The sequence below is a fragment of the Nansenia antarctica genome, assembly GCF_963989245.1.
Source record: "Nansenia antarctica genome assembly, chromosome: 1".
NCBI lineage: Eukaryota > Metazoa > Chordata > Actinopteri > Argentiniformes > Microstomatidae > Nansenia > Nansenia antarctica.
This window is the reverse complement of record NC_137674.1, coordinates 102,765,503-102,785,786: the sequence shown is the minus strand read 5'-3', so window position 1 is coordinate 102,785,786 and position 20,284 is coordinate 102,765,503. Positions and strand designations below refer to the sequence as shown.

Genomic DNA, 20,284 nt, shown 5'->3' with positions numbered 1-20,284 from the left:
GAGAGAGAGAGAGAGAGTCAGTATCTCATCACAGACCTGTGAGTGCTCCGGGGCCTTAGTTGCGTTGTCTCGTTCCTTCCTGGTCACCTGACCTTTCGTCCGCTTCGCCGTCGGTCCTTTGGGTTTGGCGACCGCCTCTGGGGGACAGAGGTCCTGTGTCTTGGGTTTGACCAGGGCGACTGGCTCGTCACTCTCTCCTTTGGAGTGTCTCTCGTAAGGAAGGAGGAGTCTAGAGAAGACAGGGGAGAAGAACACTGCGTTCATGAACATGAACCCTAGGCAATATTCCCCTCAACTTTGGACGGGCAGTTACCCTGTGTGGTGTAGAAGACATTATTCAGGATATATAGTAGGAAAGGAAATTCACTCCTGTATTTGTTCAATACAGAGGAAATTCACTCTAGGGTGTTATACAGTATCTGGTTAGAGATTAGCTATGGTAGAAAAAATACAACTGTGACAAAAAAAGACAAATACTTTTGAAAAAGAATTACATCTGAAATGACCCCGAGGGACTTTTTAACTATTTAACACATGACTGACCGGAGCACATGTGACCGTGAATAAGTTCACATGAAGCATGCTCCAACACAGAGCTGGTATTTACGGGAGCCCCCACCTGGCCCTCAGCCAGAGGACGAGGCCAGGCAGAGAACCCCACGAGGGATGGTGGTAATCTTTAAATCACATAACTGAAACAAAAGCCAACACATTACAGCTGGTGAAACAGCCAGGCCCCGTCTGATGATGATGATTACAGGGTCGTCTGTGGTGTGTTGTTATGACCGCGATTTCATCAGATGGTTTGAAATCAAATATATGTTTCAAGTATAGGTGTGGCACATTTTACGCTTAGTTCTGAAATTCTTCCGAGAAAGCCTGACCCACTCCCTTGCTCGATTTTTATGATAACAATTTACAGCCAATGAGAAAACATGGCCTCTCTTGTCATGAACAAATATGGCTCTCTCTCAATGTAAGAACATGATAGATTGTTGCTCAGCTCTTCTTCAAACGACACTGTGGTAAAACAAACAGTGAATGTAGAGTGGTTTTCCTCCTCTTCAAAAGGAAAATGCCTCTGAGATTTCAAGTAGCTCTGTGATGGGATTTTTGTTATTTTTTCCCTCAGAAGAAAAGTGCTGGCAGAGAGAGCCGTTAAACTACATTTCATACAGCTGGCACCAGGCCCCAGGGCAAGAGAGGAAATGTATGATTAAATGTGACTTATTTGAGAAAGAGGGGTGAGTGAGTGAGGGAGGGGGGTGGTGGAATGACATGTTAATGGAGGGGGGGGGGGTGAAAAAAGAAGAAAAAAGATTCACCATAAACCACTGAGAAATAATGTAGTGAACTCAATGCGACTGACTGTAAAAATAGAGCAAAGAAAAACAGTGAGGGGGATTAAGATTCCCTCGATGCTGCTCTCTCAGTGCACATTACAAATCTGTGAGGATACAGTCTGTTGTGGCGAATGAATCACGCCGGGGCCGAGGTTGATATCTAATGCGGTTAGCCTCAGAGCAGCACCTATCACCAATCAGGAAGCGGACACTACTGTATCTCCAGGCAGGGTTTGTCATGAAACAATCCTGCTGCATCAAGCATTGCTGAGCCACAGACAAAGACCTGCAGCACCCGCCTTATCTCGGGGTGAGTTACTGTAGTGACAACCTTGCCCTGGATCAGGGGGATAGAATACCAATACGGGGCTGTGGGAATTGTAAAACATTCTATTCTTTTTTAACATTCCGTTACCAGAGTCATACAGTATCTTCAGTAAGTATCCCCCCCCCCCACCCCCAACCCCACACACTTACTTTGACATTATTTTGTGTAGATCAGTGTCAAAGTGACATCTAAATTAAATCTATTTTAAAGTCAGGTTGTAAAACACAACAAAATGTGGAGCCCAAGGGGTGAATAGTTACTCATTACGTACAGTTACTTATACACTTATATGACCGGTTATACGATAATTTTCATCATCAGTATTTGCAGATCAGGGTCAAATTCATGAATGTCAAACATTTGAATCAGCATTGGAGGAGGTGTGCGTTATCTAGCTTGGGCCTTGCATTTGTGGGACTATTCCATTAGATTAGATTACATTCAACACCACTTTATTATCCATCCAGGGATTGCAATGTGTCTTGTTTGCTTAACAAACACTCACTTATAAAACAGCAACATATGAAAACAGCCACATATGAAAAACAGCCACATATGAAAAACAGCCACATATGAAACAGCCACATTATGAAAACCAGCCACATAAAACATACGATCATCATCATCAGCGGTCACCATACACAAGAGACAATAACCCGTTTAAGAAACAAAATCCTGTCCTGTCTCATCACTGGCCCTGTTTAGCTCCCACCCAGAATAAAGACACATCCATCACATGTTCAAGAGACCCACAGCCTGGGGGGGGGGACAAAGGAGTTTTTCTAAATGTTCTATTGCTTCAATTGCGCCAGGCTATTTCCCCCCCCCCCCCCCACAAGCCTTTCATTCGCACTCTAAAATGTTCTCCTTGTAAAAATGTTCCATTGGTTGAAAGGTGCCAGGCAAACTAAATCAAACACAGCTAATACCATACAGGATGTATTAGAACCCAGGTATGTTGTTACAGATATAATGCCTCTTCGTGTAATCTACCCTGAACAGCAACACTGAACAAAGTGACTGCATGCTCTTTCTCAAGCTGGAGGATGCCTACTGTACACCTTTTAAGCCCCCGTGTCCCTACACTGAAAGGAGGTGAAATTCTGTAAGCAAAACTCTGAATAGCACCCACAAAAAGAAGAAATAAGTACAGGGTGTGCAAATAACCTACTAATGACCATGTAATAGCCTACAGCAATGGCAATACAATGAGACTTATATAAGTAGTCATTTCCTGAAAGGTGGGGGAGGGTGGAAGCCAACATAGCAGCACTTCCAAAATGTTGGGGCCAGCAAAGTTCAATACCCATATGAAGTATATTGCCTCAACAAAAAAAGAGAGTGCTTTTTATAAAATGTAGGGTTTTTTTCAATTCTAAAAATGGAGTTCAAGGCAGGGTGCCGCTATGAGGAGCACTTCTGATAATGAATATAACAGGGGCAAGTGTAATACGTGTTCCTGCTCACTAGGGGGCAAAAAGAGCAGTGAATGAAATTGAGGACAAAAGCGTGAGAACAAGAGCTCACAATAAATACATAACTTCCTCTATTTATGGAGCCTGTATTTTAGGAGCCATTTTTTCCTGGCCGATGCATTTTTTCAGCATGTTACACATCCAGTGATCCCAAAACGGTTCAACTGGAAAAAATTCCAAAGACATCCTCTTCCGCCATGTGAATCAAATTAGACCACAAAGACATTACTCAATATGATGCAGTATATTGCAATTAATTATCCGTAAAAAATATCGATACATTTCTAATTCAGTGACTTGTCTCCACCAATGAAACAGATTTACATGCCAAAAAAGAAACCAGGCATACAGTAAACACATGGTGTCTAAACCGGTAATGTGCTGCTCTCATCTGAGTTTAGACGCATGAAAGGCTTGTGGAATCCAACAAAATGCCTCAGTCACCAAAGCCATGGAAACAGCCTGAGGGCTGCAGGCAATTCCATCAGCACTTTTTTCTTGACTCTGAAATTAATTTTAGCCCACATTGTGTTTAGTTCAGAGCTATTTCCAAATGTGTTAAATAAACCCTTATTCTCCGAGCCCAGAGGCTGTCAACAGTATTAACAAGAAAACATATATTTTTTATGACACCTTCAGGAAGAAAATCTGGAATAATGCAAGAAACATCCATATTCACAACCAACGGTTATGATTAGGCTTCTTCAAAAGAACTGGCAAAACAATAACTCCTGTCTGTCGGAAAAACAAATACCAATCTTCGCAGCACAGTCAGGGGAGGGATAAACAGAACATTGTTCCCTCAGCTTTACAAAAGATCAGGCTTCAAAGGTTCTCCTTTGTCAAGCAGTCAGCCACTTGAGGTGATCCTGATTCACGCAGTTAAACGGGGCAGCGGAGGAATGTTCAACTAGCTAGGGCCTTTTGTCAAGTGTGGAAACACCAGATCGAGCCTGACCTTTACCAGTCCCCCAAGGCTAACGCTCATTAGCTACATACAGTAAACGCTCATCAGTGCAGGTGTTGGGCAATAGGGTGGTGAGTGATTGGATTATTAACTGTACTCTGCATTAACTGTTGTTTGGATTAACTGTTGTGTGGATTAACTGTTGGTTCACTGTGAAGAACATTTTGTCCGATGATTCACTCTGTACATTTGGAACCAGCTTGCCTATTGTGAAAAAGGAGTGTGTAATAGCGCTGTAGGATTTATTATTTATATTCGGTGCTTCATCAAAATTCTGTTCTCGACTGAACAAAAGACAAGAATGTTACAAATGTCTACTGTTTCCACTCACCCGCACCTGTCAATACAGTGGGGTGCAAAAATGTGGGCACCCCTGGTTTAAATGTCTGTTACAATTAATATCCAAGTGATTGAAAGCAAACCTGAACACTAAATGCTACAAATGCAGTTAAACATGACACCTTTCTGCAAATTTTAAAGCAAGGTTTCTTTTTATATATATTTTTTTCAATTTTCAGAGTTTTTAAATGATAAAAAAAAGGAAAAGGTCCCTGTGCAAAGGTTTGGGAACCCTTTTGAATTATTCTTTGTTACCTTTTGAGAAGATGATTACTAAGGCCCAGACCAAGGTGATTTACTCAATGAGTCAGGTGAATATATTTCCAGGGTTGAACTATATATTCTGAAGTAACTCCATGCCTTCTAAAGTATCAGACTGTGGTGGCTGTTGTGTCTGGTGTTAAAAACCATAGGTTCCTAGTGGTCCAAGGATGTCAGAATCAAGATAGTTCACTTCCACCATCAAGGAGAAGGCTACAAAAAACTCTTGCAACATTTCAAACTACCCATTTCCACTGTCAGAAACATAAGTCAAGGCAAGATCTGTGAGACCAAGAAATATTTCAGATAGAATGGTCCGAGATCTGGTGAGAAATGCTCAGAAGAACTCACACATCACTGCAAAAGAGCTGCAAAAAAGAGTAGCCGACACCAGTCTAGTTGTTCACAGGACAACAATACAGCGTACCTTAAACATCAAAGACCTACATGACAGAGTTGCCAGAAAGAAGCCTTTGCTACGATCTCAACACAAAATTAAGCGTCTTAAGTATGCAGAAACCTGAAGCCTGTTGGAACAATGTGCTTTGGAGTGACGAAACCAAAATGTAACTTTTTGGCCACAACCAAAGATGTTTGGAGAAAAAAGTGTGATTTGTAGCATTTGTAGAGAAGAACACCTTGCCAACTGTTAAGCATGGAGGTGGATCCATTATGCTTTGGGGTTGTGTCTGGGGGCACAGGCAATATTGTGCGGATGGAAGGAAGAATGGATTCCACCAAATATCAAAACATTCTAGAGGCTAATGTTCGAAGGTCAGTCCAGAAATTGAAGTTGAAGAGAGGTTGGGTATTCCAGCAGACAATGACCCGAAGCATACCTCAAAATCAACCATGAAGTACCTCCAGGAAAGACGGATGAAGGTTTTGGAATGGCCATCACAGTCCCCAGACTTGAATATTATTGAAAATCTGTGGAGAGATCTCAACCATGCCATGTATGCAAGAAGGCCGAAGAATATTTCTGAGCTAGAGGTGTTCTGCCAGGAAGAATGGGGAAAAATTCCCAAAACAAGAATTGAAAGACTCTTAGCTGGCTACAGGAATTGTTTACAAGCTGTTATAGTTGCCCACGGAGGAGCTACAAAGTACTAGCTGACAGGGTTCCCAAACTTTTGCACAAGGCCTTTTTCCTTGTTTTATTATTTCGAAACTGTAAAAAGTAAAAAATGTATCTTGCTTTAAAATGTGATGAAATGTGTCATGTTTAACTTTGTACCATTTAGAGGTTAGGTTTGCTTCTTTTCACTTAGATATTAAATGTAAAATGTTTGCACCCCACTGTATCTGCCTATTGAGGCAAAGCACAGGGTTATTTTTTGGTATTATGCTTTATTGAAACAGGGAGACCTTACACATGAGTCCTGTCGATAAAAGAAAGATCCAGACAGACCACACAATATTTAAACCAGGGGTGAATAAAACTCTAATCTTTCATGTAGGTCAGTAATGTCTTTGTTATGGCAGGTGGATGAAGAGGGACGCAATCAAGTGACCTTCATCTGAGGATCACTGCCACAGAAGCGATATCCGGGATATTAAATGACTTCACCATATCACTTTCAGTCTCATTGTCACAAACTGTATTTAAAAGTGAAAGAATAATTTGGGTTATACGTCATGTCATGGGACTAAATAGGGTGATTGATTACCTTGACATAACCAACGCCATCAGTCGGCTGCATAGAGAGGAACAAGATGATATAGCGAGTCAAAATAAAAGAGATGTGTTTTGGGATTCAGTCAAGTCTTAATGTGAGCCACCGCTTAGCGAGCGCCCAGGGTCGTCTCATATGTCATGAGCTTATTCACAGTGGGGTTGTGCTCTACTCTCTGTCTGAGGTGCAGCTTGAGTGAGCGCAGATGCACATTAGTACCACAAGGAATGAATGATCAATGCAAAAAGCTAATAGTAGTCTACCATGGGAACTGTTCTATTGCTTTAACTGTCCCAGTTACACAAATAAAAAACCAAGGAACCAAACCTTATATACAATCTGGTGTTCATCATACAGTACAGTATCTGCTATATATATATATAAACACAATAAAACTAACATAAATAAAATATAAACAAGATGCGAGGTATAATTAACAATCTTCTCCTATGCTTGACTCAGTCTACCCTCAGAGATTTTTAAATTGAAAAATGAATCTAAATTGCTTCACTGTTGCCATGGATATTTCCCCCCAATACAATGACATTAAAATGTGCAGGCAAGGCAGGTATTAACGTCTACAGGGGCACATTAACAGAAACAGTGTGTATGTTACACATGTAATAGTGTTGCTGTATAGACTTCACATATGAAGTGAGAGCAACAACTAAGGCAGGCAGGCAGGCAGAAAGACAGGCAGGCAGGCAGGCAGGCAGCAGTCTATTTCAAGGTTACTGATGCCATCTTTTCATGACCTCATTTTTAATTCAGAGAGCTGAGCCCTGACAGCTAATCTTGGGAAACGGTTTAAATAAATATCATTAAAGCCTTCCCAGCTGGAGGTTCAGACCTTGGGTGGACATTTAACTATTGATTTTCCCCTTTAAGCTAATGAACATTCAAATGACTGCAATGAAGCAACTTTCAAAATGTACAATTATCTTGTGTTCTATTCAAATGATGTACTCCACTACTGTCCAATATATCTGCTCTTCAACAGCATTCAAATAATCAGAATAAAAGGCCTTACAATAATAATAATAATAATAATAATAATAATAATATAACAACAACAACAACAGTTATTATCTCTCTCTGTATCATTCACAATAATGTCTCCAAGGCAACCATTTCAGATGACATAAAATGAAAGAACATCGATTAAGTGAATCATTTCCAATTAGTTTCAGTGCCTGGGACATTTAACTAGGCTCTTGAACAAAAAAAGACACACAAAAAAACGAACAACACATTCAATCTACTGCATATACAACCAAACAACGTTCCACTGCTTGTGACTTATCGGCGATAATCAAAAAAACGACAACAACCCAAAAAATATTGTGCTCCAGTTAAACATTCCTCATTGTGTTTCTCAACGCCGAGCAATCATTAAGGGAAAACAAAGACGCCACCAGGGAACAAACATATGCTCCACCAAACCCACAAACAGCCTCATTTATCAAATGCTTCCAACAGAGAGAATGAATAGCTCTGTTTGCTGAGCTAATACAATGACATTAATTGCCCTGCCGAGCTGCAGAAAACAGTGAGCTTCAGCTAAAATTCTCCCTTCCGTGGTGTTTTTCTGGGGCTCCGGCTGATATTTCCAGCTCCATATCTGACAGGGTGATATTCACTGCAGTGTAGATATTACTGGTTTGTATTGATTCAGCAGTATTGTCCGAGCGTGCTGTGGCTGTAGTGAGAGGAGGGCCAGCGCAGCAGTCACACTTGGTCGGTCGGTCGCCCCCCCCCCTCCCCCTCGTACCCCTCTGCTGACACCATGCAAGTCCACCATCCATGTGCAAAAATGCCTTCACAAAACACAGACAAAATACTGAGCTGGCACAGAGGTAGGAGGCTGCAGTGGAATTTGGTCTAGTTTCGTTCCAAATTCTATTTTTAAAAATGTTGCTTTTCTTGAAACGATCGCTGTCATGACATTAACTCTTTATGAAACATTTGGACAGTATGAAACATTTTATTTGCTTACATAATAATAATAATATAATTGAAGTTGTAATCAATCTTGACTATTAAAATGCATGTATGATAAACGTAATGTGATCGAAGATCAGTATAGCGTTTTCGAATGAAACTCTCCAAATGCTGGACATTCAAATACTTCAATACACTACATAAGCGTGTAGATCTCCAGTTAGGATTCCAACCATCCAAAGAACATATAAACAAACCTATACTGAATCAGCGGAGTAAGCCATTCAGCCTAATTACTGCTTGCTTGCCATTTTCCTACATTACACATCTACACCTGCCCATGTGTCCTCATACAATATTGCTAGGTAAGCCTTCCTTTGGGAGGCTGAGGCATGGACACAACAGAACGCCAGCCTCACAAAGAAAGAAAGAGGCTTTATGAAAGAGTGACTATCTTCTACTAAGCACAAGGAATTTGCCATTTGTTTAACCTTGAAAAGCTATGCGTGAGTACATAACATCCCTGCAGGTTCTCCCAAGATAATACCCGTTTGTTTGCTTTGGCTCAGACCCCCTTTAGTAATAGTGGTCGGTTAGACAGAGAGAGGGAGTGTGACTTGTTTAATGAATATGGTTGATATCTGCGTTAGTATGCATAGAACTGCAGGGAGAGGGAGAGGGGGAGAGGGAGAGAGAGAGAGAGAGAGAGAGAGAGAGAGAGAGAGAGAGAGAGAGAGAGAGAGAGAGAAATAAATGGGTTGGAACAATACTGTTAACAATAATAGTGAGTCATTGGTTCAAAATTATCTGGTTATCCAATACCGTGCCTCTGGACATAGCTACGGGTATCATGTCAGGACTAGGAAGCCTTTGCTTCCTAATCCAGTGTTTGTGTCGACTCTACACAGTACAGCGCGCGACCCTATCATTAACAGTAGCCTTCCCTAGCCTTCCCCACCTACGAGGAGGGAGGACAGGAGCCAGGGTGGACAGTAACTCACCTTTCATAGTGTCTGCGTGTGCATGTGGCTGCACTGGTGCTTCCTGGGTTACCACCCAGCTCATCATACACATGTTTCCACTGTCGGCGAACCGTGATCTGAGAGAGAGAGAGAGAGAGAGAGAGAAAGGAGGGATGGAGAGAGAGACAGAGAGAGAGAGAGAGAGGGATGGAGAGAGAGACAGAGAGAGAGAGAGAGAGAGAGAGAGAGAGGGAGAGAGGGAGAGAGAGACAGAGAGAGAGAGAGAGAGGGATAGAGAGAAGGGAGTGAGAGAAAGAGAGAGAGAGAGAGAGAGAGAGAGAGAGAGAGAGAGAGAGAGAGAGAGAGAGAGAGAGAGAGAGAGAGAGAGAGAGAGGGAGGGAGGGAGAGAGATAAATAAACGGGTTGTAACAATGCTGTTAACAATAATAGTGAGTCATTGGTTCAAAATGATCTGGTTATCCAATATTCAGTGCGCTGTAGAGAACAAAAGACAAAATGATTCTCTTCACATGCAAAAACCATCTTGACAATAACAAGTGCCAGCTGTAGCTACAGGCTACAGCCATTCTCGGTGTCCAGGGCCAGAGCAGGGAAAAGAGCACCAGTAAAGATAGGGCATATCGACTCCGCTGAATGACAAGTTACATCATTGAATACATACACAGACTAACCACACGGCTTCCTGCTCACAAAGACAGGCATGAAAGAGTGATAATCACCAACAGATAAAAGGGCTTTCAAAGGAAACAAGTCCCGATTACACGAACCACTTCCTGTTTATAGTTCTGGCTAAGCTTTCTGTTGTGTATGTGGGTTAATGAAGTAACAGGATATTTGCAATATGTTGTGCTGTTCAAAAGACTTCAATTTGAATCGCTTCCCGTATTACAAGTGCACAAAATACACGGTATGCTGCCAATTGAAATAGCTTTCGCCGGGGCCCTGTGACTGTAATGGATACACTTAAACCGCCTCAACATGTGGGGAAAAAGTGACAGACTTGACCAATCGCCTTGACAGAGGAGAGGAACGTGTTTTCCACTTGGAAGGGCTTTTCTAAAACAAGGGCATCTTTATGTAAAATGTGGGTCTGACCGAGATATTCTTGGGAAAATACCACTGCAAAGAGAGTCGTCTAAAAAAAACAAAAAAAAACAGCGAAGAGTGGTGTAGTGAGACACATGTAAACACTTACCAGCTCGTACCCTCCGAGTCTCTGAGCAGCTTGAAACATAGTCCAAAGGTTTACTGTTAGAAGGAGGACAAACAGTGAGTTCAATGATGCATAGTCAGACCGTCACACACACTGCTACTGTAGCACATTATGGTACACATATCACCACAGTATTTACTAATTAAATGGTCGATTTAAAATATATATATACGTATATACACAGTACATCATTTAGTAGCCTATTAATTACTTGTTTGGGGTTCATTTTAACAAGCACCACAAGGCATTCGAGTATGTACACCAGGGGAGGCTGGTGGAGGTAGAACTCAGAGGATGGGCTCATTGTGATGCATGGAATGGGATCCTTGTATCAAACATGTGTTCCTCATTCCATTCATTACAATGAGCCCGTCCTCTGATTTCTACCTCCACCAGCCTCCCCTGGTGTACAGTAGTGTCACATAGTTACCAGCTGTGTTGTATTCTTTGCTAAAGTACCCATTGGTACCACAGAATGCTATATGATAGTATTATTAGTAGTACTAAACTACTATACAAATACCAGGGGAAACAGCACATATAGAACGCTGATGGTCTCAAAGTTGTTGATTGTCACATACTCCAGGAGCAGAGCAGTGAGGTGATCCCGCTGGGTCTCAACAACGCTACACACAATGTATACACTTCTTAAGTTTTCATATCTGCTGAAATAGAAGATAAAATACACCTTAACTAGAAGGAGGCATCTAAATACAGAATGATCCTCCCTCTTACCTCTGCAGAGGAGTTGTTGCAGTCCTTCGTGTCAGTCATTAACTAGTTTGCCGTTTAGTTAAGTTAGGGTATATTTTGTTTGATGTTTTATTTGAGCACTTAGGAAGTTTACTGTATTGTACCGCACGTTGTTGAGACCCAGTGTGATCTAAGCACTCAACCTCACTGCTCTGTTCGCAGAGAATGTGACAATAAATAACTTTTGACTTTGACTTTGAGACCATCGACACTCGATACAACACAGCACTCAGGAACGTTGTTGGCACAAATGCAAAATGCCATTTTGCATTAAATTTCACATGCAAATATTCAACAGATGGATATTACATGGATTACAGATTAATTTGCAGGTGATCTTCAAATGAAGATTTTTTTACAAACGCTGGAAATGTTTCCATCTCTTGACAGCATTAGGTTATTGTGAACTTTTCCAAATAATGACATTTGTATCTGCTTTCTGTAACATCATTGTTTAACATTTTTATATGAAGACCTATAAAAAAAAAAAAAGAGGCTCGCCCGGGGAGAAATCCATCAAAATTCAATCTGTGCGTACACAAAGGCTTGCATTTGTCAAAATGACATTTTCCTATCTCCACATTTGACAGCATTGATTTTTTCTGCCTCCTCTCCCCGGCTGTTGTCAATGCACCGGCACAATAACAAAGAGTGCTGGGTGGGTTTTTATTTGAACAGCAGAGACTGGCATTGTGTTCTACTGTATGGGAGATGCGGCCCACTAATAGGCTTGTTATGCATCAACAGTAATTACCGCAAGAGCGGAACACAGAACAGAGAAGAAAAATGTGAGAATCGTCCTTTTTTATTTTTGGGTCTCGTTGCCTGTTTTTCTTAAATGCGTTCTATTCAGGAGAACATTATTATCACCAAGATATGGATGACAAACCAGACAAACACAACGCAACAACAATGGAGACCAACAGAGACGTTTAACAATGCCACTTAGACATAAGGATACAAGAACCTCAATAAAGGTAGCCTGAAGAGAATGTTCACCATGAGCCGTCTTGCACACACACACACACACACACACACACACACACACACACACACACACACACACACACACACACACACACACACACACACACACACACACACACACACACACACACACAGACCCCCTCCCTGCTCAATAAACTCCCATCACCCGAAGTGAATGATAGACAATCAAACCTCAATGGCCTTTTTTATTCTTCAGAAGTTCATTTATTTAATGTCCTGGACAGCCAGTGGACATGACCTACCACTGCCGCCAACAGGAGGCTAACACCCAAAGCCTCCTCTCTGCTGAGACAGATGGACGTTAAGCTATCGGGCTTATAGCCTAGTACACACTGTGTAAAACACACCATTCAAATAAAAAAGTGGATTGATTGATCGATTCATTTACAGTATTTCACCTCTCTCCGAGTTCAGCTGTTCGGGTCCTAATTCTGCTTTATAGGACTTGGAATTGGTAGCTGTGTGTGTATGTGTGTGTGTGACTTTTAGGGCTCATGTCGAGAGAGGAAGTAATGGTTTGGTATCTGTTAACGATTATACAGAGGCACATAATCATCAACCGAGAGACAGGAATACACGTGTATGGAATATCATCCGACCATTGTTTTTATAGCTGGAATCGACTTGATTATAGATAATTATATGAAAGTTAAATGCAGCGAAAACACAATCTGAATTTTCACAACACAATTTTGTTTCGCTTTGAAGAGGCTGCAGTGGTTTTGAAAAGGGAATATTAAAAGCTCATCACGGCGGAGGATTTATTGTATTAGTTGATGGTTTTACATTTTTGTAACACATCTGAACATTTATTGCCTGCCAAGGGGCGAGTTTAAACAGCATTTTTGGGGGCCTTTAATGAGCAGAGTCTTATGAAGTCGGTCGGTTTGCCATTCAAAACATGCACTGTATGTAAAACAGTTGGCGTTTCGCCAGTGCACAAAGCACGTTGTACAATCCAGACTACAGTATGCACACTGTGACACTCTTTCATACCATTTCCTCCAACCACATTGACCTACATAAAAACAACACCTTTGTAGTGGAAGATGACATCCTTGTCAAAATATCTCCATGGGGTAGGGCATGTCAGGGTTAACCAGTACAGCTTTTATTCATGCAAGAGCTTATTATAGTCAACGTTACAATGCATGGACTGTAATAATTTATACAGTACACGTTTCCCTTCTTAAAAGTGAATTACACCTCAGGGTCACGAGGAATATCGAATGTGCAGGGAATAGTGAATGGCCGTTACTGCATTGGGTCTCTGTACTCTACAAAAAGTAGTTTTTCTCTTGTATGTTAATCTGAAACATCCGACCAAAATAAAAAAGTGTTTGATCTCTCAGAGACATGTTTCCCATGTATGGAATGATCTACCATTGTGAAGGTAAGCCTCAGAGCCTTATTGGATGCGTTTGAATGTGTTTGGACTTTTCTCTCCAGTGTCCAAAGCTATGAAAGAAGAGGTGCAGGTTCCACTCACTTTGCTTGAAGCCCAGGAACGGGATCCTCTCGATGGGTGTGTCCCTCTCTCGCATATATTTGTACAAGGCTTCCAGGAAGGCCTGCTCCTCTGCCCGACTCTCCTTAGAGCATTCCTCCTCCTTCTCCTCCCTCTCCTCCTCTTCCTCCTCCTCCCCCTCCTCCTCTTCTTCCTTCTCCTCCTTCCTCTTCTCCTTCTTCTCCTCTACAGAGGGTCTTTTACAGATGGCACTGGTCTTGGGTTTGGCCACCATTACCTTACAATAGGGTTTTACCTGCGGGTAACATGGGAGTGAGGGGTTAGAAAGGAAATGCTCAACAGGAAGTGGGGGTTAATATCGTCATGCACGCATAATTCTGTTGTGTTTTGTATCACGTCACCGGCCTGGAAAAAACCAGCGTGATCCAAATGAATCAAGTCTATGAATTGAATTGATCCAGAGTGAACTGAATATTGCGGCATTAGTAGTAGTGGAGTGGTGTACCTTGGTTGGAGACTTGTTCTCTGGGGTGCTGGGTTCGCTCGGTCCCTGGGTCTGGCTCTGGGTCTGGCTCTGGGTCTGGCTCTGGGTCTGGCTCTGGGTCAGGGAGTCCCTCCGCTGAGACACAGAGAGCTTCTTCTTCCTGGGTCGGCCCTTCAGGTTCGGGGCTAAGGAGAACAACGGCTGTTTAGTTTGATGGAAAAAGGAAGATACACAAGCACATGGAGTACACATTTGAACAATGAACGGCTGATGAGTTACTTAATCGACAATGAGAGCAGATGTTGTCAAAAACAACCCTTTCCTGAAAACCCTTTTTTTTTTACTGTGTGTATATATATATATATAAACAGTCTTTTGATTGGGGGAATAGAACACCAAGACCTAGACATATTTTCCAATTTACTGAAGGTAAATATACAAGAGAACATTATGTTGCTGCACAACACATACAGTACACACTGATCTAATCATTTCTTCAGTTCTTGGCTCCCTCTTAGTAGCTGGCTGCTCTGAGGGCCTTAGCATTCTTAATTAAAAAACACAGAAACTCGTCAGATAGAGTTCCATTGTTAGAAAGGCAGGCAGATAATTGCACAGTACACATTACACACACCATGAAGTATTCAAAACCTCCAGGTCTTTGTACACCCACATTTTTCTGTCAATCACCAACTGCAACGTAACGACATGGCAAGCTGCCTTCCACGCTAACACAAACAACGATAAGCTCAAAGTGAGGAGGAGGGACTCGGAGTCGACGCCAGGTTCGGCCGAGTCGTTCAGGAGTAACATTCCATGTGCAATGACAATTAAATCACAACCAAGGTTATAGAAGCCCCATGGGAGCGTTTTCTTTTGCCGGATCAAGAAAATGTTAAAATAGCAAAAAGCCAAATGAAATGGAGAGGGAAGTAATTACTGGAGTTGAGAGCTACAGTGACTCAGTGACCTATCACTTTGTGTTATTTCACAAACAGCCAGAGAAAACGGCAAGGAAAATTACACCCTGTTTTGTAATTGCCTTGGCAACTGCCAGTTCTCAGAGTACAAGGCTTTACTGAAAAACAACCCGCTGTATTTTATTTGCTCTCTTTACTCTCTCTCTCTCTCTCTCTCTCTCTCTCTCTCTCTCTCTCTCTCTCTCTCTCTCTCTCTCTCCTCTCTCTCCTATTTTTTTTCTTTCTTTCTTTCTGCTAAAAGCTCAAGTCTCACAATAACACAGTGTGTTCCCTTGCGTAATGAATGAGTAAGTTAATACAGTGGAGCTGACCTGGGTTCCACCTCATTTAGATTTGTTTTACATCCTGTGACATCTGATTAAACAAGAGATTAGACATCTGAAACAGACATACGTAGGCACCAGTGACTTCATGCACTCAATTTGGGGCCTTTTTTTTTTTTTTTTTTTTTTTTTTTGAAACTCCAAGCTGTCAACTCATGACACTGCGGATGGTGCAAGAGTGTTTACAGAGTTACGTAACAACCTTCATTACGATGTGCTGTTTACATATTTCATCAGGCCGAAAGCTGCAGATGTACTTCCGTGATCCCCCCCTATCATGACTGTGTCACCAATTTTTCTTCGGAATCAATTACCTCAGCAATAGTTGCAATAGTTTAGTCAGGGACACTCATACTCTTTGTTTAACCATTTATTGAATAGAACATGGTTATACAATTAGGGTTGGTGTGTTTGGATGGCTCCATACAGCTATCCCCTGGATACAGACAGAGAAGAACCAAACCAGGTGGAGGCTGGGGCTTCTGGCGGGAACCAAAACAATAGCAACACTCTCACAGCACGGTAACGATCAACAGTACTAGCAACAATACTGTAGGCTACAGAGAGGTTTATACACTGGCCACTTAAATAGGCCACCATATCAACATCACCAACAGTAACATGTGATTGTGTCTGGTGTAAACAGCCGATCTGTCACCTGACAGACAGCTAGCACTGACTTCGAGTGTCCTGCCTCAACTAAGCTCACACTATTCAATCAGACATGCAGCACGTCACAGCAGAGCAGAGTACACCACTGGGCAGGGAGGCAAAGCTCTATTCATCATTGTCCCCCAGCATGAAATTGGTGAGGTGACTGTGGACCTGTCTCTGTGTGTGTGTTTGTTCATATGTCACACGCAATATCTCAGACACCACTGAGACAATTGTTGGCGACACTTGGGTGAAGGATGCGTCTTTACCATAGAGATCCAACATGTACACAATTATACTGATTGGCCCAAGACGGGTGCCATAGTAAACAACTGAAAAACTTGAAATGACACAGATTGACTGATTGTCACCAATTCACACAAGAAGGGGCGCTACAGTACGTTGTTACATGTTTACTGTAGACTTGTTAAGTCGTCGGGTTGTGGTGCAAACACATTATTTGGGGCAGAACTAACACATCGACTCATGATGGGTTAGATCATGTGTGACAACACTTCTCTCCGCAGCCAGTATCTGTCTATATGAGCCGATGTCTAAGCTGCATCTGAAGTGTGGACATCTGTGCTAGTTTACAGACATCAGAATTGGCCCACAGGCCAGATGGGACCGGAGGACTTGGAGGAGATCGGCTTCAGATGAGAGTCAAGGTCACAAGGAGGAATGTGGGGAATTCTTTTATTACCCTGGGACAGAGTGCCACTGACCGATTTACATAAGGAATAACAGACAAAACCCTCCCTCTCGAGGGCTGGATATCTCTCTTGTGAGTACCGGTAATGAGTAATCCATGGGAAGTAAAGATGAATTAATTAATGACTTAATTAGACTAATTAGCTGAAGTTCCAATTCATCCATTTCATTTATTTACCAAATCATGTTTCAATTAACTCAATTCATTTATTTACCAAAGAATAAGTCTCAATTCATTCAGCGATTCATTTCAATAAGTGAACTGTATTAATTGAAACATCATTTTACGAATGCTATTTTTTTGAGGAACGGGGGTTAGAGAAATGTAACCGCTCATATTCATAGACAGAGCTATGTATGCAAGGACTTACCCTCAATTAGATAAAAACGATAGTTTTAACCATGTTTTGAAGCTATGCAGTGGTTGTTTACAAACGCATTGGAGTACAATCAAGTTTATATCTTGGGTTCTGATTCAAAGGTTAAAAAACATTATGTACCAATCTCACAATACACACACTTTAAATAATGGACCCATCTTCACAGAAGCAACACATGTATCAGGCTATGTTCTTATCTGTGTCACTGGGGTGGCCTGAGGTGACCTGAGAGGGTTACCGGTTCAATCCCCTGGAGGGGGAGATACACACACAGCTGTTACGCTCTCCTGCCGTACTAATATTCTAACTATCTCCACCTTGAATAGAAGTGCTTCTCTTGGCTTAGGCAGACATAAAATAAACCCCCCTCTAGGGTAAATCCATCATCGTCTTGTCATTGAGCAACACCCACCCTGCAACGCTTGAAAGTCGCTATGAATTCAGCGGCGGCGTTGCAGGGCTGACAACTTGATCTTTTGATGCAGTCGAATGCTCCTCTTAATGTCTGACAGCACTTTGTGTAATTTTTTTCCAATTCAATTAAGAATCCCCGTGCTTCATTATCATTCGGAGGACGGCCGTGATTGAAAAAGCCATTAGAAATCTGGAGATGGCTGGTGACGTTCCACCTCGGCAGTCCTGCCATGGAGAGCTCACAAGAGGAGGGAGGAGGGGAGGGGAGAGCGTCCGGGGGTAGACACAAGACGATGAAACGCACACGTTTATTTGACAGCTACATATTTGACAGGGATTCCACACCAATCAACGAAAAAAGACCACAAAGACTATAAACAAGCATAGAAATCGAAATGTCTCTTAAAACAACGTTGTGATTGCTTGGACTGTAGAAGGTCAACATACTGTATATTCTGCATTATTCAGAAGTGAGCTGGCTTTTGGTATTTAGGGCAATGTTGCGAAACAGTACCCAAAACGCTGCTTCACTCAGATACAGCGGTGCTGCAACATAATGTTCAATGCTGCTGCGCTCGCTAGAAGAATTCCGCAACCACATACAAATTAGCTGCCCTCCTTACCCAAGTAATGCTGATGCAACACTCTGACTCCTCTAGTTAGAAATAGCCACTTCTCAGTGTTTTAATCCCACATGACTGTGTGTAACCGAGGCTGAGTTAAACTAAGCTCACAGCCATGTATTTAAAGTCATATTCTTCCAAGAATCAGTGGCTAAATATCATTCATTCAAAAGTCTAAAAATATTATACTGTCCCAATCCATGTTTGTCCCTTTAAATAACGGACCCAATCTTCACAATAACGCATGTACAGTATTATTGTAGGCATTGTTCTTCTTATCTAGGTCACTGCTGGGTGGCATGAGGTGACCAGACGCAGAGGGGGTTGTTTAACATGCTTGTGTAACTGAACCGGGAGAAGGCCTTCATGTATACCACTCGCTCTGTCATCTTTCACTGCAATGGACGAATAATGGGTTCACTTCAACCTCCTTGTGACCCAAACCAGACCCAAGGTCACATGTGGTGTATTCCAGGGAAGCTTCAGGTGGCATTTTAATGACGCATTCAGAATCTTGCTCTCAAGCTCCCAAGATGGACAAGTGCAAGTCATATGTTTGTGTGTCTAGTCATGTTCCCACCTTTCATGCTGTTATTGAGGAATTTTATGTACCACATTTATGGGTTGATTCAATTGATTCAAAACAATGTAATCATAATGGTCTTAACCGAGCCCACACCTAAGTGACACAGGGAAACATTGGAACAAATATGGAATGATTTGTGTTGTTGCCCTCATATTGTATATCTTTTTTTTAAATATACTGATGGACCTGTGTCTGAAATAAAGTTAAATTGAAATTGAATTGATGCCGTCTGCAGAAAACCTCTACAGGTTTCGTCCCTCTTTGTGGAAAATCACCTGAGGTTTGACTCCCAGTCTTGGTGTTACATTATTATTTGACCAACAGTCAAATAAGTACGCACAGAACCACGGTAATGTCCACGTCAAGTCTTACTTCTATTCAGATGTCAGAGAGGATATGAGAATGTGGTGAACCATGCATTTGATCTGTGTTATTAAGTTATGAACAGAACAGCAGCCTATTATCTGACTTGCCTGACAAGCTCATCATTTTCACTTTGCCATTTGACAGGTGAAATATTCCCCCTCTGCCTCCCTCAGGCCTATTTCCCAGCCTAGTCATTTAGAAAATGGTGAGCATGGAATTGTACATGCATAATAATGCTAACAATTTCAGACGTAAATTATTAAGACGATCACTTCCTATCATCGAAATGATTTAGAGAGAGCAGAGAGCATTTTCCCAGGTTTTCTAAATCCTGCAAAAGAATATCATGTCCAGGCATATAATGTTCACTGGCATTTCGTCTGAAAATGTTGAATGTGGACACAAAATGAACACGGCATTATCGTTTAGCATCATTTGTCCAAAGGACTAAAGGACTAAAGGACTGTCCTGACTGTAGATTAGATTAGATTTAGGTATATGCAGTTATGAGCTATGTACAGTTAAGGTAGCTTATACAGTGTGGTAGCTTAGGTACAGTATAGAATGTGCAGATATATAAAAAGAAGTTTTATCAAAGAAACATGTGCAATGTGCAATATACAGTATCACATTAACCAGGGATGTGCAACCATCATAGTATTGTCATTGTCATTGTCCTTGCCATTGTATCCCAGGGTGGGGGGGATGATACTGAGAGCCATAGTCAAGTGTGTGTGTGTGTGTGTGTGTGTGTGTGTGTGTGTGTGTGTGTGTGTGTGTGTGTGTGTGTGTGTGTGTGTGTGTGTGTGTGTGTGTGTGGAGGGGGTGATTGTACACCCCTCTATTCATGCCGGTTTAACTCCACAGAAAACAATGTGAAGGGTGAGGTAGTTGGAGGACAGAGGATTTGCAAACCTATTTTTCCCTTTTAGAACACCTATTGTTCATGACCTGTGGTCCAATGAAACATGAGTAGAGAACGTAATGTCTTTTTGCTGTATCCACCCA

The 20,284-nt window shown here is 41.9% G+C and overlaps 1 protein-coding gene across 1 annotated transcript in view; it reads right to left on the bottom strand.

Annotated features, from left to right (window-relative positions):
* Positions 1–20,284, bottom strand: part of LOC308155337 (AT-rich interactive domain-containing protein 5B-like) — a gene marked incomplete at both ends in the record, with an annotated part of 52,909 nt that overhangs the window by 2,248 nt on the left and 30,377 nt on the right. Inside the window, 5 exons of the mRNA XM_080528646.1 lie at positions 37–229; positions 9,332–9,429; positions 10,509–10,561; positions 13,777–14,050; positions 14,261–14,424. Coding sequence (XP_080384772.1) covers positions 37–229; positions 9,332–9,429; positions 10,509–10,561; positions 13,777–14,050; positions 14,261–14,424 — 782 coding nt within the window. The remainder of the gene's footprint in view (positions 1–36; positions 230–9,331; positions 9,430–10,508; positions 10,562–13,776; positions 14,051–14,260; positions 14,425–20,284) is intronic.